Raw genomic sequence first — 21242 nt, 5'->3', positions numbered from 1 at the left:
ACAGAAGAAATAGAGTATATTTAGTTATTTTTGCAACTACCTAGCTATTTTTAAAATGTCTATTTCCAGCTGTTCAGAGGACGTAAGACTGGATTATTTCCCCTCTATCTTTGTTCAGAAATGGTTATTACTTGAGGCATCTAGTGTTGAAAAGGTACACTTTATTACACGCTTAAAACATCTTGGCTTTGTGTGCTGAATTGAAGGAAGGAAGGTTACATTTATATTCCCGGTTATTCTTTTGTGAGATAATGTACGTTTTGAGTAGTTGATTTGAATATTGGCATAATATTTGAATGAAAAATTAATATAAAACTATGTTTAACAGTGAGAGTGCCACAGAATAACTAAGGAAGGAAAGTATAAAACACTCTCCTTAATGTACTGGGTTATATAATAGATTAAACTTAATCATGTCAACGCGTAGTTAAGTTTCACCTATACGCTGCATAACAACAGAGTTCACAGCTGGTATAGTACTTTGCCAGGGGCAATGACAAGGTAAAACAAACATACTTGTATCTAGTACAAATACTTATGGCCTTCAGACTGAAAAGTCACCTGAGTACACAGTAGCTGCTAATGAAATTTTTAAAACACTTTAAAGTTGTTTAAATACTACAACACTATAATTCTCACATTGTGATTCAAGAACCCTCAAAATCATGTGAGTAGAGAGAACACTGGCTTAATTTTACTTAATTTCTTGTAAAAACAATTATGAGAACAAATGGCAATTTTTTGTTGCCGCCACCACCACTTCTTTTACAACCTTCAAAACAGACAAATTCCAAGGAAGTTCTAACGAACGTAACTCTCAGTCAATATGGAAAGCACTATTGTAATCTTTCTCTGTGAACCTGTAGTAGATGTTACCTCTTGTATTGACAGATCTTCATTTAAAAACTTAAGCCAAAATCTGTGGGTTTTCTTTAACGATATTGTAATTTATCTGCTTTCTCTCCACAGCTACGATCATGCAGTAAGAGTGAGTTGATATCTAAAAGCTCGGAGATTCTGATGATGTTTCAGCAGGTTCACCGGAAGCCTATGGCATCCTTCGTCACTACTCCTGTCCCTCCAGACTTCACAAGGTACAGCCTGGTATTTCCTTTATTTTGCAAGTTTTTGTTTGATCTTGAAAGCTTAAGCATTAAAGCAGGTTGGTTTAGTCTTAACCAAACAAAAAAAACCCACAACAAAAAAATTAACTTCACAAACATCTGAATGATTTTGAGCATTGTGGAATGGTTAGTGTGGAGAAAATTTCTCCTAATATATAAAATACACCTCTACCTTGATATAATGCTGTCCTCGGGAGCCAAAAAATCTTACCACGTTATATCGAGTTTGCTTTGATCCACCAGAGTGCGCAGTCCCTTCCCCCATCCCCCAGCACTGCTTTACCATGTTATATCCGAATTCGTGTTACATCAGATCGCGTTATATCGAGGTAGAGGTGTATTCAGAAACTGCACTGTAAGAACAAATTCTGCCCCTGCTTTGGAGGGATGGGAAACAGGAAGCAACTGGAGGATTTGCTATTGGAGAGATCCCCAAATCCATCCTAAAAGCTACTTTAACCATTAGGGCTATGGCAGTGGTAGCCTGTGGGGGAAGATTTCTCTCCATTATCTGGCTTGGCTTCTCAGGCTGAATGCTGATAATCTCAATAATTGATCACTTACCCAATTCCCCTCACCTCCTTCAGAGTCTTTTTATTCTCCATGAGGACTTCACTTGTAATTGATGTTACATCCTAGCATTAGAAGTGGGATCCAGTAGAGTAAAGGAATAGGTTTTGAATTATTGTATACTGTATATGTATGACCCTTCTTACCCTTGCTGTTGGGGGCAATCAGCCTATAATTTTAGGGCTTTGTTATTAGCAAATGCTCAAGTGGCACAATAAATGTGGATGGGGTCTCATGAGATGCCTGTACAAGTCACCTTTAGTATATAATAAAACCCAAATGATTTGCTGACACAACTCGCTTTTAGAAAGGAGCCATCGGTGCAGGTTTATGCAGAAATCTGTGCACTTGTTAGGTTGGGTGGCTGCAGCATTTTACGTTTAAAATGAAGATGCAGGGTTTCTATAAAATTTGAAGAGAATTTTGCATTTGAGTAATTTTAAAATTACTCAAATCTTTCTAACCATATCAATCAAACACCAGTTTGGCAGGCTTTTAAAATATAGCCTGGAAAAGAATACATTGAAATGTGTGCACTGTGACATGACTACTTAAATTCATTACAGAGAAATGTTTAAAAGTAAATACTTATTTTAAAGGAGGTGGTAGCAACTGATGGTCTCTCTTGCTACAGGCCTGCGCTGAAACATGATATATTTTGGATGTTTTGTTTCTCCAGTCATAAAGCAGTTCCATCTCTTTAAATACTAAAAATCTATAGTTTTAGATTTCCCTTGGTTAAGTAATCGTCATCCCTTGCTGTCACAAGGCAAATCATGTTAGGTTTTCTAAAGTTAATAATTGATCATTTTTGGACATTCTTGTCCACCTCCCCTCTGACTATAGTTGAGTTGTTCCTGCATCATTTTACTTAGGGGACAAGAGGGATATGTATGCTTGCAGTGCCACTGGGAGAGGGTGGGGAGCAGAAAAATAGTTCTGACACTGGAAGCCCACAAACCTGCTGTGTTCTCTAAAAATACCCTCCAAAAGCAATCTTGCTTTTTCTAAAATTTGAATTCTTGTTTATATGTAACTTGTGCAAAGCCTTTGTGGTTCCCATAATATAGCTGATTTCATTGGTGTTTTCTAAAAGTTTACCATCACTGTGTAAATTGTATTTCTTCCTTGCTAGGTGAGAGGCTATGTAATTCAGCAGAACCCTAGAGTAGACTGGAATGTACAAATCTGTTTTCATTTCCAAGCTGAAGGAAATGCAAACCACATACAATTTAACAAGAGAAAAATAAATTGTCTTAAAATTTGTCAGTGTTAATAATCCCAGATGTTATTAATAGCACATGGATCCAATACATGAATGTATTCTGATACTCATTTTAAATAAAAACATTTTCACACCCTTCAAAATCAGTTACTGCTGCTAAAGATATACTTGAAAGTGTAATATCTACCCTGGACATATGTAATATAGTAGAATGTATACATGCATTGGTATAGCTACTACTGTCTTCAGAAGTTGCAATTAAAAAAAAATAATAATTACAGTGGTACTTATGTTCTGTTTTCTAGAAACATGACCACTGTTATGGTGGTATAACTATTAGCTTAATAACCTTCATGTCCTTTTAAAGATCTTGAGTGAGATTTTCAAAAGTGCTGAAGTGATTAGGAGTGCAAGTCCTATTGCCTCCTGATGGGCCTTGTGCTTGCTTCTAAGTTACTTAAATACTTGTGAAAATCCCATCCTCTGATTTTAATGCTACTTTCTTCAACTCTACTAATATGTTTTCTCCCCAGCGAATTAGTACCAGCCTATGACTCAACCACCTTTGTCTTGGAAAACTTCAGGTAAGAATGTGTCCTAAGAAATTACCATGAATGTCAAGGAGTATGTTTCTCATTTGTTCTTTTATTAGGTTTTAAACCACTGAATAGACCTATTGAAAACCACAAGATACCTGTGTGCAAGTGTAAGGAACTGAATCAAATCTCTTGACTTTTGTCTCCAGTAGTGAACAGAAAAAGTAGCTACCAATTCAGTAAACTGACTGCTTAAAAAAAAAAATCCATGCTGAAGGAAAATTACTTCTCTCTAATCACCCCACAAGTTTAAAAAAAATCTGCAAGGAACGTTTACATGATCTCTACATGGGCACTTAAAATTCTGCTCAGCTTGCAAGTTTTGCATCTTTCTAGATCATCCGATTTATTTATTTATTATTTTTTGGTAATGCAACCATTAAAGAATTAATTTTAGAATACTTTGATTAAATTAGAAGTAATATTTGAGGCTAGAACTTGATAGTCCAATTTCCTGTGAATTCTGACTTATTTAAGTGAAGATTAGAAGTAGATTGAAAGAAGTTGCAAATACCTTTATTCTTCTCACTCTCCTCTGGCTTTTCCCCCCTCACAATAAAAGCATGCTTTAATCTCTCCCATTGTAAAATCCCATCCTTTACTCCACTTGCCTCTCCAGCTACCACTGCTTTTATCTCCAAGATCACTGTATGCGCTGTTTAAAATTGCTGTCTGCAGTTTCTCTTCTCAGACCAGTTTATTCCTACCTACCATCATCTCTCTTTCACTATCGAGGTTGACTTCTGCCTCTGTATTGACCCACAAAGCCAGCCTCCATCACTCAGCTTGTTTCCGTTTTCAAACAAGCCTGTTTGTACTGTCTCCCATCCTGCTCCTCATGCTTGGAAGAAGGTGCCCATGAGCATGTGTAAAACGAATGCATTATCCTTCTTCAAAACTCATTTTCTATGGTGCCTACAAGAAATTTTGACAATGGCTAGATCGGGTTTGGCAACCTTTCAGAGGTGGTGTGCTGAGTCTTCATTTTTCACTCTAATTTAAGGTTTTGTGTGCCAGTGATACAGTTTAACATTTATAGATGGTCTCTTTCTATAAGTCTATAATATATAACTAAACTATTGTTGTATGTAAAGGTTTTTAAAATGTTTAAGAAGCTTCATTTAAACTAAAATGCAGAGCCCCCCGGACCAGTGGCCAGGACCTGGGCAGTGTGAGTGCCACTGAAAATCAGCTCACTTGCTGCCTTTGGCACACGTGCCATAGGTTGCCTACCCCTGGGCTAGGTTATTGGTGTGCTGAGATCACTGCTGATCACGCTGACCAGTGTTGTCTCATTGTTTCCTTGTTCTCCCCTGTCTGTGTGTATCCACTTGTTGTCTCTTGTCTTATACTTAGATTATAAGCTCTTTGTGGCAGGAACCATTTTTTGCTTTGTGTTGCTACAGTGCCTAGCACAGAGGGGTTCTAATCTTTGACTAGGGTTCCTAGGTGCTATGGTAACACAAATATTAACCATTGAGGACAAAGAAATAATACGAAGGTATCTAGACAGGTTGGAAACATGGCTAGTAGAAGATTTAAGGACAATTGCTGCTAATACACTTGTGGGGAAATGGGGTGGGAGGGCAAACTTAAAACAAACGTTCATTGGGGAAAATGTTATGGAGAAAGCTGGGAAGCAATGATGGCTGAAAGATACAAGGATGATGATGGATCTGTACCATAGGAAGGAAAAATAATCATGCACTTTTATCCTGTACATGCAGAGGCATCACATCATGGAGCAGAGAGAGAAATTCCTCTCTATATGGCTCCTGTGTGACTGCACCAGTGTTATGGTTATGAGCATTGCATCACCAGAACAGCATTGCCTAATGAGCTCAGATAAGAGCACCAAAATGAAGGGGTGGATGCGAATGGGTGGAAGAGATGATTTCTTACAGGAAAGATTAAGAGTTAACTGATGTAGCCTGGTTAGTAGATATCGAGTAGTGGGGAAGGAACAAAAGTCTACATCTCTGCTGCTTATGCTCTTTATATATTTGGAGTGGAATTATTTGTGTGGTTTGATATAACACTAAGTAGTGGAATAGTATGTAGAAGAAATTGGGATAAGTATCAGAAGAACTTTGCTAATAATGAGATATATTAGGCAGTGGAATAGGCCCAAGGGATGTTGTGGCAGTCTGGCTGCTTGGAAATTCTAAAACTTAAAAAAAATAAATAAAGTATAATAGGGAACAATAGGCCCCATGGAAATAGATTAGAGGAAGCAATGAGTCCTTTCCATCTCTAACTGCTGTGATAGCTTTAAAACATGCTGCTGCATTTTATGTGGTGCAACAAAATCAATAGTTCTAACATTCAGCTGTAAATGGAACGCTGTTTATTCTCTCTTGCCTCCCCACATAGGGGTTTGCTCCATCTCACTGTTGAATATTCATCCCTTCTTTCAACAGCACTTTGCGCCAGCGGGCAGATCCTGTGTACAGTCCACCTCTTCAAGTGTCAGGGCTGTGCTGGCGACTAAAGGTTTATCCAGTGAGTTTGTATACTCTTAAATATTTTTCCTAACAAAAATTTATCCACGGGTATAAATACACTAGGTAACGAGCTAGCTTAGACCCCAATCATGCAAACTCTTAAGTACATATGTATCGCTGCTCATGTAGACAGGTAACCTTACTTCAGGCCTTTCCTAGCTTTTGAGTATTTGACTTTGCAACTTTAATATTCTTTTAAGGTAGTTTTGTGTGTGCATGTGTGATTTCCTAGTTTAAAAAAAAAATTCATCAAGTGATGTCCTATAGACACCATATGACTTATCAGCAGACCTCTGTCGCTGGAGCTAATGGAGGGGTTGATAATACTAGTAAGTTGCCATCCCCTATGGAAGGCAGTGTGGCCTAGAGCACTAGACTGGGACTTAGGAAATCTGGATTCTGCTATCAGCTCTGCCACTGGCCTGCTGGGTGACTTTGAGAAGTGACTTCTCTTCTCTGTGTCTCAGTCTCCCCGTCTGTAAAATGGGATAATGATATTGACCTCCTTTTGTAAAACAATTGGCACTTACTGGTGAAAAATACTGTATAAGAACTAGATACTGTTATGTGGATTACACCAGAGGGGGATGACACACACTTTCCCATTGGATTTCACAGATACTTGCTGACAGAAGAGGAGTGGGGAGACTCAGGAATCTTTAGTTCCATTAAGGCTTCCTAGAATCTAGTGGGCAAAGACTTCTCCAGTCCTCCCCCAAGCTTGTCCCCTCTAACCTTTCCCTGTACCGTTCCTGGCTTTGTGTCATTCTTTTGTGTACCCAGTCCTCTGTCTGCCACTTGGGCTTCTCATCTAAGTCCCAGTTGTCGCGCCTAACCAGTCCCAGTTGTCGCCTCTCACTTCTTCATCAGTCTGTCTCTTCCCAGTGTCTTCATTCTCCCTACTTGGACTCTTCTTCCGTCTTCTCCCATCCATAGCTCCTTCCCTTTCTCTCTTTGCCCAGCGAGTCCCAGGTCTCCTTCTGTACCCCGACTTCTTATCAGAGCATCTCTCTAGCTCTTTCGCAGTTTCTTGCCCAGCTCATTCTGGTCTCTCCCCTCCCTCCCCGCCAGCTGTTCATTTTTTTCTCCTTCTCTCCTCATCCCTTCAGTCTCACTAGGCTCTTTGTCCCAGTCTACGGCTTTCCCTGCCCCAGGTTCATCTCCTTGTCTCCTCTGCATTCAACTCAGCTGCCTTCTGCCTCTGCTCTACCTTGGTCCAGCAGAGGGGTCATTTAGAGGGAGAGGAGACCGGCTCCTTGCTCTCACTTAAAGCCTAGCTCCTCCCTGGCTCAAAGTATCCAGGATCACAGTTCTAGGGAAAGTGCTTCTGAGCCTCTGTAGTCCTGAGGTGGAGCACAATTTAATGTGGTTGAAACGTGTTTTTTCCTTAGCCTCATTCTCAGAAATGACTGAAATTTTCTAGTAAAATTCAACCTGAGGCAAGTGGAAAACTTCAGCCAAATTGTTAAAGTTTGGCAAAGTTATAATAAGCAACAGAAAACAGGGTTTTACAGTGAGAAGTATTGTGCAGCCTTAATAGGGGTTGCTACCTGTTGCACCTGTAATATGTGTGCTTAATTGTTCGCAGGATTGGGGCCTAAACTAGTTGTTGTATTTATAACCATACATAGTTGGGTCTGTGTTGTGCGCACCCATCCATTACCTGAAACTGTTTTGGGAAGTTGGGAGGAGGAGAAGGTTTTGTTTTCCAAGAGGAATTTCTCTTGTACAGAGTCTGATATCTGTCACTGAAATAGAAGAAATATCCAATGTGAATGACATTTCTTACAAAATCACATTGAAGTGCAGCATTCAGACCACCAAGACATTGGCTCTACATGAATGTTGGAACATGAACCACTAAGTTTTGCCTTTCTCCAATCCTCCAGTTCGGTCAATGCTTTAAGGCAGCTCTGGGTACTATTTAAACTGTGTATGAAGTAAAAATTTTCTTATAGTTTACTGATCTGAATACAGCACAGCTATACTTAAAGTCAGGGGTCAGCCCTGTATGTGACATTGTCAAAAGGTATAAAAATGCTATTTTAAACAATGGTATGTTATGACACATTGTCAAACCCCAGGAAATTCAAGATAAGACTAACACTTCATCCTTGGCTTACACCACTGAGGGAGAAGGCTTTGCCATACTACTGATTTTGTTGTAATCTCCGTGCTACTTAACATAACTCTTTAGTGAGTCTTGGTTAGTTAGTTTTCAATATACAGATTAGAAAACACAACTTCATTTTGCTTCAGCCCCCAAAATAAGAGTTTTGGAATTCTGCTCTCTAGTATTTTCAGATAACAGGATATTTAATATTAAAAGTCCTCATTACATTTGTGAGAGAGGAAAAAGGGTTGTAATACTCCTCAAGCTTAAAAATCTACCAATCATTTTTATTGCCCTCTTTATACACACATTTAATATGAAAAATCAATTCTACACTATGTAAAAGCACTTGCCAAACTATTTCTGTTTACACTTGTTTGAACTACTGAAATGCAAGAATAGGAATTGTAACTTTCAAGTTTTCTATTGTGAGATACAGCTTAGCACCCAGATACTACAGTCATATGCACACTTTCTAAATGTGTGTTGATTTCTACCTCAATTCACGCTATGGTAGTTGTTTTTAGTCATGGCATGGTTTAAGTCCATGTAATGTTCCTGTTCTGACTGAGGCTGTAGGAAATTGTGTATTGAAATTCTGAATTTATTTTCTACAATAACAGATGCTTTTAATAATTATACCTCCTAATTTCTTTTTAAGGATGGAAATGGAGTTGTACGTGGTTACTACTTGTCTGTGTTTCTAGAGCTCTCAGCTGGATTGCCAGAAACATCTAAGTAAGGAAATGTCTGTTTACACTTCTTTTATGTCTCTCACCCAGAGTTTAAAGAGCTTTACAAAAGTGTATTCAGTCTCATGGCTCTGCTAGGACCTGATCCAAAGCTCGCTGAAGCAGATGAAGATTCTTATTGACTTCACCAGGCTTTGGATCAGGCTCCTCGTCCCATTTTACAAGTAGATAAGATGAGGCACCAGAGGTTAAGTGGGTCTGCAGAAGGCAACAAAAAAGTCAGCAACAGAGCTGTCAGTAGAACCCAGGTCTCATCTACCAGTCCTGTGCTTGGTCAGCTAGACCACTCTGACTCTACGGCAGTGGTTCCCAACCTTTTTGTGGCCAGTAGCGCATTCATGTTTTCAGAAGTGTGTGGCGGGCGCCAATAATTTTTCAAGACTTATTTTATATTTGTACATTAAATAATACGAAAAACATCGTATGTAATATTACATAATATATGAATCCAGAGAGAAGCCGCGAGGACAGAGAACACCGGCACCCACAGCCCTGGAGTTCTCTGTCCCCGGCAGGCGCGAGGCCGTGGCTTCTCTACCCTGCTGGGTATAGGCGGGCCCTGTGCCTGCCGGGAACAGAGAACACAGCGCCCGGAGCCTGAGTTCTCTGTCCTCCTCAGGTGTGGGGCTGTGGCTTCTCTCCCCTGCTGGGCACTAGGCAGGTGAACATAAATGCCCTGGCGGGTGCCATGATGCCCACAGGCACCGCGTTGGGGACCACTGCTCTAAGGCAAAGAGTTCAGCTGAGAGAGATGCTATAAAGTGACCATTGTACGGTACTTTAGCCCTCAGATAAATCAAAACCATGTTATAACTGCCAATACTATAACCTTGCCCCTACAGTCCACAGTTGTTCCAAAAAATGTTGTGCCTGGCTCCAAAATAATGTCTAAATTTCTCAAGAGTCTCTTTAGTGTAATAGGACACTTCCTGCAGCGTTTACTTCTCAGAATATTTCTGGTTCTGTTTAAACTTAGAATGTAACTGCTGACTGGAGGTATAGAGGCATTTTAGCTGCTGGAGAAGCAGAACTTGTGGGTCCTGAATCTCTGCTTAAAATTCACTTGCCTATGAAAGACTGACTTGCCAGGGCTTAAGAAAGCACAATTTGGAAGAATTGAGTAACATACTCTGATGGAGGAGAGGAAAGAATTAAAACTAAGTAATGTGCTGGGCCTGCTCTGGAGGGGATATGTGTATGGTGACTTTGAAGGGATTTCAGACCGACAACTGAATGGAGAGCCCTTTCTGGTGAGGAGTTCAGGCATAATTTGGATTTGAGGTCCTCAAGAGTTCTAAGGAGAGGATTCTAAGACCTAATGGGAGAGAGGCTTTTCAAAAATAAAATGGCAGAGCATTCATGCTAGCCAACGTGAGAATGAACACGAGATACTGGCCTGATGTTAGCAGACTTTAATAGCAAAACGTAATGCAAAGCTGTTGAAAAATCCCTAGTCTCCACACATCCAGAACCACTAAGATGCAGTACGAGGCAGGGCTTGCCGCTTCACATTAAGACCACTTTATAACACTTAGTACTAGAGCAGGGGCAGGCAAACTTTTTGGCCTGAGGGTTGCATCGGGTTTCGGAAAGTGTATGGAGGGCAGGTTGGGAGGGGGGTCATCTCTTCCACCCCCACCTCCCCCGGGACTCCTGCCCCATCCAACCACCCCTTCCCCCTGGCCCCGGAACCTCCACCCCTGACTGCCCCCCACTTCCCCATCCAACTCCTCTCTCATTCCTGACTGCCCCCCCCCAGGACCCCTGCCCCCATTCAACCCCCCTATTCCCCACCCTCTGACTGCCCTGACCTCCATCCATACCCCCACCCCCCTGAACTTCCCTGCCTTCTATCCAACACCCCCCCCACACACTCCCTGCCCCCTTATCATGCTGCCTGGAGCACTGGTAGCTGGCAGTGCTACAGCCACACACCATGCAGCACAGAGCATTGGCTCTGTAGCTATGCTGCCTCAGGAGCTCACAGCCCTGCTGCCTAGAGCATTGCGGCAGGGCAAGCTGAGGCTGTGGGGGAGGGGGAGGGATCGGGGGCTAGCCTTCCAGGCCAGGAACTTGGGGGCTGGGCTGGAGGGTCCCACGGGCTGTAGTTTGCCCACCTCTGTACTAGGGGCACCTGCCATCTGCAGCGCTCTTGGTATTTCACAATTAGCGTTGTGTGGGATGGCGAAGAATCTGCATGTCTTTTTGTATACATGTATTTCATAGGCATTGTATCACTTGTATGTGTCATCCCCTTTCAGCACTGTTGCAGAGGCAATCTGAGGGTCTGGCCACACTACGAGCATTACAGTGACACTGCTGCTCTGTAGTCACTACAGTGACAGAAGGGGTTTTTCCATCACTGCAGTTAATCTACCCCCTCAAGATGCAGTAGCTATGTTGACTGAAGTATTCCTTTGTCACCTAACGGTGTCTAATACCAGGACTTAGGTTAGTTTAACTGGGTCTTTTGGGGTGTAAATTTGTACACCCCTGAGTGACACAGCTAGGTCAACCCAAGTTTAGGTGAAGATCTGGCTTAAGTGGCGTGTTTTACTATTGTGTTGTCATGGCCCCTGTGCAGCTAGGCTGAGAAGGATGCACATTAAGGTCAACCATAGAAAGTAATACAATATCCACCTTACTAGAAGAGCATTTTCTAAGAATTATGAAAGTAACATACAGTGCAACTGCTTTCTGCCATTTTCACATATTTGCAAAGGATAGGAAGAACTTGATAGAAATGTATCGTGCGCATATAGTCCCAAAATCGCGCTCAACCATTATAAACAGATCCCAAAATAATCTTAAATGAAAGTGTAAAGGACACAGTAAATTTGAAAATCATATTTCAAGCTTGAAGCTACTTATAATTGAAAAGTTAAGGAGAGAGAAAAATATTTTCCTCTTTTCAGTTTGATTATGCATTTGACAGCGTTTTCTGTAGTCGGTTTGACTGTTTCCGCTGTGCACATGCGGATAGGATAATTCTCTTCCATTCCTGTCTGAAGGACTGGAAAATGATTGTAAAACTTTAAAATTTGACATAGGGATGTAAGAGCTGGTAGGGAATCCTGGAGCTACTTTATTTTTATTTATTTTTAAATTGATTAGATTTCAAATTGTGTCCCTTCTTAATTCACTTGTTCAGTTCTATTTAAGAAGCCTGTCTTCATCTTACAGCCCAGCTACAGTCAAATCGTATTGCACTTATTTCTCACGTAGAATAGATTGGCAGATGCACAGAGCTTTGACTTCAGATTTTATCAGCCCTGACAGAGTTAGCCCTTGGCACCAGGAGCCTAGAGCGACTGCTGTGAAGCTGTAATGCAGAATGCATTAGAGCTTAGCATTGAGAGAAATCCTGATCTGTGGCGTTAAACTGCTGTAGTTTATAAATACACAGTAGTCCTTTAGCCTGTCTTTAAAAGTAGCATTTGTTGCCTGTAAGCTCAGCCTTATACCTTTACCTCTTTAAATGTGTATATTACCCAAAAAAGCCATCAACGTGCTGTTCACTTTCCACTCTAGATTCTTTTCTTGCTGAATCACCTTTTTAATTGGAAATCCTATTTCTTTTTAAAATATGATGCTTGTAGTAACTTAACTTGACCTGAAACAAACATAACATATGCATTTTTCTTATACTGAAATCTGGTGATGTTTGTTACTGTTCCAACTAATTTCATTTTGTCCATGTTTAGGTATGAGTACCGTGTGGAGATGGTTCACCAGTCCACCAATGATCCTGCTAAAAATATAATTCGAGAGTTTGCCTCTGACTTTGAAGTTGGAGAATGCTGGGGTTATAACAGATTCTTTCGATTGGACTTGCTTGCCAATGAAGGGTATTTGAATAGACAAAATGACACTGTAATTCTTAGGTAAGAGAGATCATTGGTTGTATCTACAAACCTGTTTTCTGTGGCATTTTTAATAAAAGTGCTATAGTTATTATCAAAGCAGGAAATAATTAAAATAATTAATTTAAAAAACATTATGGAATGCTCTGTCATAAAAGGAAAGGATTTTTTGTTCTCATGATCTTTAAAGGAGTGTTTGTTTAGGAGAGGAAGTGGGAAAGATTTACGTGCATAGATTTATTTGAGATGAAGCAGTCATCTGCAAAAACTACACTTGACACTAAAATGCCTATATTGGGCATGCATAGATAGAGAATTAAAAATTATTTCAGGAAAATTCTGCATGTGTTTTCAAAGGGGATTAATAATGCATTCCATCCTCCTTTTGGGTATTATCATTGAGATTAGTGGAACTTTGAGAAAGGAGGGTGTGGAAGAGTGTTTATAATGGTATTGAAGCTAACTTTATTAGTGGAAATTTCAGCATTATGGCTAAATATAGATATCCTGCACTTCTACTTCAAGTTGGGTTTTTTAAATATCACTTGTGATTTGTCTATTCTGGTATTTCAGAATTCTGTATTATAGAATATCTGCAGAAGTGTACAGGAATTAATTTCCCATCAGGCTTAAGCTTAATTTTATTACCTGGTTTTAAGCATTGAATTATTTTAGGTGGGACTTCTCAAGCATTTAAAATATTTCATTTTTGTGGCTTTCTAAAGGTTCCAGGTGCGTTCACCTACCTTCTTCCAAAAGTGCCGGGACCAACAGTGGTACATTACTCAGTTGGAAGCTGCTCAGACAAGCTACATCCAACAAATAAACAACCTTAAAGAGGTAAGTATGAGGTGTGATGTTTGAATTTGGCATTAAAATACACATGGATTTAAATCTTTGATTATATTGGCCATTGACCAGTAAGCTTGCTTCACTGTCAGGTTTATTTGGATACCCATTGCTATTTTTAGAGCGCTGATGGTGCTGGATTTTGTTTCGAGTTAGTTTCAATGTCTTTCATATTAATCTATTTAAATCTGTGAAATGCTGTTGCTTCTTGTAATTTGTTCTTAACAAATTTTCTTTGGCATACACTTACTTGTTGTTTTTTTAAAATATATTTAAGAGACTTGCAATTGAGCTTTCCCGTACCCAAAATCACGAGGCATGTCGCCTCCAGACACTCATCTTAGCCCCCAGAATGATGATGGTCCAGAAACAAGACCAAAGAAATCTGGACCGAATCCTGAAGTACTGCTTGAGAGTGTCACCACTCCAGCATTAGCAAGAGATGCTAAGGATGACGAAGAGGAAAATCCGGCATGAAGATTTTAATGTAGGAATTCTCTTCTGTTTTCATTTTAAATTTTTATTTATTTTATAATCCATTGTACTATTACAGGAAAATTATAGAAGCATGTGTTGTGTGGTTAGATGAACTATTCTCTACAAGTGCAGAACTAGTGGATAATGAGGGGAAAGGATACAGACTTTTAGGGAGCAGCAAAAAATTGTTTAAGGAGAGAAAAATTCCAAAGGCATGGTAAGCAAATCAGAGAATCTAGCTATCTAAAATGGTACTGTCAGGCAGGCATTTTATCTACTTGTTTTGCACTTTCAGACCCTCCTCAGCTCCTGGGTGATATTACTGACATCTGGTTTTGCTTTCTCTGTTTAGAATAATATAATATATGGAGATATACCTATCTCATTGAACTGGAAAAGACCTTGAAAGGTCATCAAGTCCAGCCCCCTGCCTTCACTAGCAGGACCAAGTACTGTCCCTGACAGGGTTTTTGCCCCAGATCCTAAATGGCCCCCTCAAGGATTGAACTCACAACCCTGAGTTTAGCAGTCCAACGCTCAAACCTTTGAGCACCCAAATAAGTAAGATAAATTTCTGCTGTACAGAAATTCTCATGTTTTGTTGCTCCAGTATGAGCTCTCGGATGGTGATCTGGATGTAGACCTTGCTGGAGAAGATGAGGTAAACCACCTAGATGGCAGCAGCTCCTCTGCTAGTTCAACAGCTACTAGTAACACTGAAGAGAATGATATTGATGAAGAGACTATGTGAGTGACTGCAAAAACTTACCCAGAATTGTTATCCTCTTAGCCTAATGTCAGTTCCCATCAGGATAGAATCAATTTACTTTGTATATCATAATGTCTTTGATTGATGTGTGACAGCTCAGAGGTCAAAAGCTGGCCCAGAAATGACACCTATAGTAGTGTGGTAGAAATGCAAGATGCCAAATCTGCAAGCAATTTTTTACTGGTTTATTTCCAGTGTGTTGGCTTATTCAGTTTAACGTGTTGTCCTTGACTAACAATGTCATGTAAGGCTCTTCTCAAGAGATTAGTTAGCTCTGGTCCTACAATAATTTACTATTGTGATACCCTACGCAAGTACAAGTGCTGTTTAGAAGTAGAGCACTTCGACTTTAGACTATTTAAATACTGAAAAGTTGAAGGACACTATCAGATCCACATATTTAACATACTATTCAAGATACATATTCTTGTAATGAATATAGAAGGCTTGCAGAATCAGGTTCTAAAATTCCACCTCTTGGAAACATGTCGATTTTAAGACGACTGGTTTGACAGTCAAGTGATGATGCATTTTGACTTGTTAGTTTCTGCAGTTTGAAAGCTACAAAACTGTAGTGAGATGTTTAGTTTTTCTGTTGTTGACAAATCTTGCAATGCCTAATTGAGGTGATGGTCTGATTTTTCTTTGCATCAAGGTCTGGAGAAAATGATGTGGAATATAATAGTAATATGGAGCTAGAAGAAGGAGATCTCCAGGACGATGCTGCTGCCGCTGCTGGAGCATCAGGTACAGAAAGAAACATTCACAATCAAACTAACTGTAATTTGTCAGGTTTCCTCCCCTGTTCTTTTCAGTGCCACATCAGAGGCAATATTGAGCTGCATATTCTAGAGGCATTTGCTATTTTTGAAAATGCTGCGTCATGTACTGTAAACTAATTATTGCAGTAGAATGCCAGCTTCCCACTGGTTAGAAAAAAAACTGGAAGGGCCTTCTACTGAACATCCTTAAGAAAAAATGTCAGTTTGAAGTTTCTCTGGGAGCCTGGATTTTAAGATATTTACTTTATACTGGAACGGAAACCAGCAAATGTGTCTTTGCTTCTACTCTACTGCTGTCACCATGGTTTCTGACCGCTTGACACATTACTTTAGATTTTGCTACACTGTTGTTAGTCAAGTTTTAATTAAATGAGGGGTGTGAAATGTATGAATCTTTAAATATGGAGCAGGAAATAAATTAAAATATAAATAATTAAGTGGTACTCCATAAGATCACTTGCAGCATAAAGGTGACTGCAAGTCAAAATCTGACACATTTTTACCAGGATTTCTAAAATGACTGAATCTATCTATAAATGCACTCATGATGCCAGTGCCCACAGATCACACCACATAACTGCAGCATAGGTCTATTGGCAATCTTTAAGGAAAGCTGATCTTCATATCCTTGCTCTTTTTTTCCCCTTTCAGTATAAACCTGTTGTGTCTTAGATCCAGTCTCTGTCATAACACAGGCAAATTTATGCCTTTCTTCAAAACATTTCTTGTCAGGCACTTGAGAAGCCTGACTAATTTAACTATGGCATTAATCAGTTAAGAATAGGAGTAGAAACGGGGGTGTAATGTCTGCAGAATACAGTGTTATCTAAGGTTCTCTTCTCTTGTCATTTTAGTGTATTTGTAAATCTGATGCAAAGAATGCTTTTTTTTTTTTTTTTTTTTTTTTTTTTTTTTTCTTCTGTGTGTAACCATTCACTTAAAAGGAGCCTCTCACTTTTAATTGCTCAAGTGCTTTTTCACTCTCAGTACTGATAATGCTGGTTTTGGTCACCTGCTTTGGAAGGAAGCCTTATTGGGCTATCTAATCTAATTTCCCAGATGGGACTTGAGACACAGTGGCTGGGTCTCAGATCTCTTATAGGATTGCTAAACACTATGTAATAACATTCATAGCTCAAAGTAAGGCTTAATTGAAGATCTCCCTAGATCAGATAAAGAAACTCCTCATTTTTATGTTAGTGGGTTGTTTTTTTCCTAAATCTGCAAATCAGTAGGAACAGTTAATGTTCTTTGTATTTTATGAAGTCAAATTCTGTTGATTTTTCCATTTTAGGGGCTATTAGTTTTTTATCAATGTACTTTGTTTTTCTTCAGTGGTTTTAGAATTCGTACTTCCTTGTAACAAGGTTGCTTTTCCGGAGGTTATTTAGAGTGCTTTTAAGATTTCCATCCTTACTATATCAGTGATTTTTCAGCTGCTCTTTTGTGAAATACTGAAACCTAACACATGCAGACAGACATGGTGTATATGTACTTTTCCTATGGTGCTCTCTCTTTCAGGTAGTAGCCATGGCTATGCCAATGCACGTGGCAGATCTTCAAGGCGGGGAGGAAGTACTTTAGGCTCAGCAGCCAGCAGCAGTTTACTAGACATAGATCCCTTAATTTTAATGCATTTATTGGACCTAAAAGACAGGAATGGGATGGAAAATCTGTGGGGTCTACAGCCACGTCCTCCTGCCTCACTTCTGCAGAACAGAGGTAAATGGTGCATTTATATACAACTCTTCCATGTATTCCTGTGACAAAGTTAGATGCACATCAAATCTAAGTAATTTGTTAGAGATTTATTTAAGAACATAAGAATGACCATCCTGGCTCAGACCAATGGTTCATCTAGCCCAGTATCATGTCTTCTGACCGTGACCAATGCCAGGTGCTTCAAAGGGAAAGAACAGGTAATCATCCCCTGTTGCCCATTCCCAGCTTCTAGCAAATAGAGGCTTGGGACACTTCAGAGCATCATTTTGCATCCCTACCCATCCTGGCTAATAGCCATCAACGGACCTATCCTCCATGACTTTATCTAGTTCTTTTTTGAACCGTGTTATAATCTTGGCCTGTGGCAACATCCTGTGGCAAAGAGCTCCACACGTTGACTGTGTTGTGTGAAGAAATAATTCCTTTTGTTTGTTTTAAACCTGCTGCCTATTAATTTCATTTGGTGACTCTTCATCCTTGTTTTATGAGGAGTAAATAACACTTCCATATTTACTTTCTCTATATCAGTTATGATTTTATAGACCGCTATAATATCCCCCTTTAGTCGTTTCTTTTCCAAGCTGAAAAGTCCCAGTCTTACTAATCTGTACCTTTCCCAATTCCAATATATCTTTTTTGAGCTGGGGCAACCGTTCTTCATGCCATATTCAAGATGTGGGCATACCATGGATTTATACAGAGGCAATATGATATTTTCTGTCGTCTTATGTATCCCTTTCCTAATGATTCTCAACACTGTTAGCTTTTTTGACAGCCACTGCTGGTTGTGTGGATGTTTTCAGAGAACTATTCACAATGACTGAGTTTCCATTAGCTTTGTTTGCATTGCCCATCATGAAGAGGGACTGAGGAAAGGCCAGTGGGTTCTGTCAATAGCTGTTGCTGTATTTTCATAATTTCATAGTAGTCACTGTGTGCACCAAACTACAAAGTAGTCTTTGGCTTAATAGCTGCTTTCAGACTTAAAACTGCAGATGAGTATGGAGTCCAAAAAAAATTCTGTGTGGGGGCAGGGACAGTGTCTGTCTCTGTTTAAAGATAACTCGGGGGAAGGAGGTGCTGCCTGAAGAGTAGTTCCAACTCCATGCACATCTTGTGTAGCTGTTGTGGTATCTGTGAAGAGATATTGTTATCTAGTACTTTGCAGTAGTAATCAGTGCCAGATAAATAATGGATTTCCACCTGGAAGGGATTAAGGTACAATAGACATAAACAGAACAAAACACAGTATACACGGAGTAGGGAATGGCTATTTCATCTTCCAAACTTTTAGCTGTTGCTGAAAGTGAAGCTACTGAAAGAGTTATGTATGATAGTGGAGAGGCTGTTTCAGACATTTGAGGTGGCATGGAAGAAAGCACTCAAGAAAGCAGGCACAGAACACAGGTGGCAACATCAGGTGGATTGTAAAGCCAGGAAGGAAGTATAAGAGAAGTTGAGGGCAGTGATCATGAAGGAGGGCTTGAAAAGTAAGGAAAGGGCACTTGAAAAATAGTAGAGGCTGATGCAGAAACTCATGGAGAAAGAAACATGTACAGAATGACCGAAAGAAAGAAAATAGTGGTCAGTTTCTGTGCTGGTACTTATTAAATAACTTTGTTAGTATTTTGCATAAAATGTATTTGAGTTATAGTGTTAGGCTGATGTACCCTAACCTTAATTTTTTGTGAACCAAAGGAAAGGTAGATAGCAAGCTGTAAATATAATTCTGTCACAGCTAATTATTGTTGAAGGTCATATGTTCCTCTCCTTTGTTAGTGAAGAATCATTAAATTGAATCAAACCTCATAAATAGATTTAGCAGAGTTAATGTTTGTTTGGGGCTAATTGGCCCACAGCCACAATATCTTATTTCAGGTCACTTTGAAACAACCATTTGGTGGCTTAATAGAGCAGAAGAGAAATAATAGTCCATCTGGTACAGATATATGCTCTTTCTCTTGACATGATGATGACATTTGCACTGGCCAATCTAAAGATAGGAAGTAAATGGTTTGCATTTTGATGTTAACGTTCAAATTTAGTTGTCGTGTAAAATTCATGCAGTGGCAAGCAGGGTTATTCAGTCAGTTCTTGTTGCATGTCCTACTTGCAGTTGGTCTCTCTGGAAATACAAAATACAAGTTCAGGGTTAGATCATCCCTCCTGCCGGAAAACTGCATGATGATTCTGCTTAGTTTCTTTGGATTCTTCCATTGCAGTGGTGGAGTAGTTTGTACAAGCCCCTGCAAAAAAATGGAGGGAGGTTTTACCTCTCCCTCCGTAGTGCTCTCAGGAGCTCCCCTGCCATAGGCTGGCCTTAAGGACTCCTCTTAAAGGGATGCTCTCCATTGTAGAGGAGACTCTGCAGGAAAGCCTTTCTAATACAGTCCCAGATCTAAAGAAGAGCTATGTGTAGCTTGACAGCTTGTACTTTCCACCAACAGAAGTTGATCAGTAGAAGATATTATCTCACCTATCTTCTGTCCCAAGCTATTATAATGTGCCTCTGTATTTCACTCCGGGGTTGGTAGGGAAATATTGTGCATCCTTGTGTCCCTGCTCTCACCTTCTTCCATACTACAGGACCCTGACCCTGCCAAATGATCATGAATCCACAGACAGATTCCTCTGTGTCCTTTCACATGAGCACAGACAGATCTGTGGGACATGATTTGCTCCCTAAATGTTTGTGTTCTGTAGATGCAAAGAAGTGGGAACACTAAAACATCCTTCCAAAGGATAGTGACCAACAATCTCATGAGCTATTAGGTGTTCAGTAGCCTCTCTAATCCATTCAGTGTAGGAAGTGATGCTGAGGTCTCTGTTTACTACTTAGGGGACAGATGACCATGTTGATAGTCTTGGTAGAGAGATCCAGATTTGGATGGACCATAAAAACCAAGCTTGGCTTCCTCCTGCCGTCTTGCAAAATGCAGATGAAGTATATTGGCAGGAGACTCTGTAGGGCAAATCCCTGTTGCTGTTTGTGCCACACCTGTTCTGCAGATCAATGGAAAAAAGCCTTTGGTCTCTGATGTGAGCTCTCACTGCAAATTTGTTTAATGAAGGTGTCAAGCTCTGATTCCCACTTTGAACTTTAGCATCCAGAAAGTGGGGACCTGCATCTACCCCTCTAAACTTAATTCCTAGCTTAGATCTGATAACGCTGCCACCAACCAAAATATAGTGTTTGGTACACTTTCTGTCCCCCAAAAACCTTCCCTGGGGAAGATATACACTGAGATATACACTGACCCAAACTCCTTGGATCCTAAAACAGAGAGGAATTAACTTTTCCTCCCCCTTCTCTCCCCCACCACTCCCTGGTGAGTTCAGACCCAGTCCCCTTGGGTCTTTCACAAGGACAAAATCAATCAGGTTCTTAAAAAGAAAAGCTTTTAATTAAAGAAAGAAAAAGTAAAAATTCTCTGTACAATCAAGATGGAAAATGTTTACAGGGTCTCAGCTTTACATAGACCAGAGGGACTCCCTCCCCCCTAGCCTAAGTATAAGTTACAGCAAACAGGTAAAATATCCTTCCAGCAAAATACACATTTGCAAATCAAGGAAACAAATATAAAGACTAATTCGCCTCCTATCTAGTACTTACTATTTAGAATATGATAGACTGTTTCAGAAAGATTGGAGAAAACTGGTTGCACGTCTGGCTCCTCTTAATCCCAAGAGAGAACAAAGAACAACCCAAAAAGCACAAACAAAGACTTCCCTCCACCAAGATTTGAAAGTATCTTGTCTCCCGATTGGTCCTTTGGTCAGGTGTCAGCCAGGTTCACTGAGCTTGTTAACCCTTTACAAGTAAAAGAGACATTAACCCTTAACTATCTGTTTATGACAGAAGGAAAGTGTCTCTTCTTAGATTAAAAAGGTTTTTA

General features: G+C 39.9%; 1 protein-coding gene across 1 annotated transcript in view; it reads left to right on the top strand.

Moving 5' to 3' along the window:
• TRIM37 (tripartite motif containing 37) overlaps nucleotides 1-21242 on the top strand; it is a 50757-nt gene that overhangs the window by 15217 nt on the left and 14298 nt on the right. The window contains 12 exon segments of the mRNA XM_030536509.1: nucleotides 970-1094; nucleotides 3453-3503; nucleotides 5936-6017; nucleotides 8794-8870; nucleotides 12589-12768; nucleotides 13473-13587; nucleotides 13874-13898; nucleotides 13901-14057; nucleotides 14059-14083; nucleotides 14684-14820; nucleotides 15498-15589; nucleotides 17146-17346. Coding sequence (XP_030392369.1) covers nucleotides 970-1094; nucleotides 3453-3503; nucleotides 5936-6017; nucleotides 8794-8870; nucleotides 12589-12768; nucleotides 13473-13587; nucleotides 13874-13898; nucleotides 13901-14057; nucleotides 14059-14083; nucleotides 14684-14820; nucleotides 15498-15589; nucleotides 17146-17346 — 1267 coding nt within the window.

Source organism: Gopherus evgoodei, chromosome 17, assembly GCF_007399415.2.
Source record: "Gopherus evgoodei ecotype Sinaloan lineage chromosome 17, rGopEvg1_v1.p, whole genome shotgun sequence".
NCBI classification, from domain to species: Eukaryota; Metazoa; Chordata; order Testudines; family Testudinidae; genus Gopherus; species Gopherus evgoodei.
The sequence above is the reverse complement of the archived record's forward strand: the minus strand, read 5'-3'. Positions and strand labels throughout refer to the sequence as shown.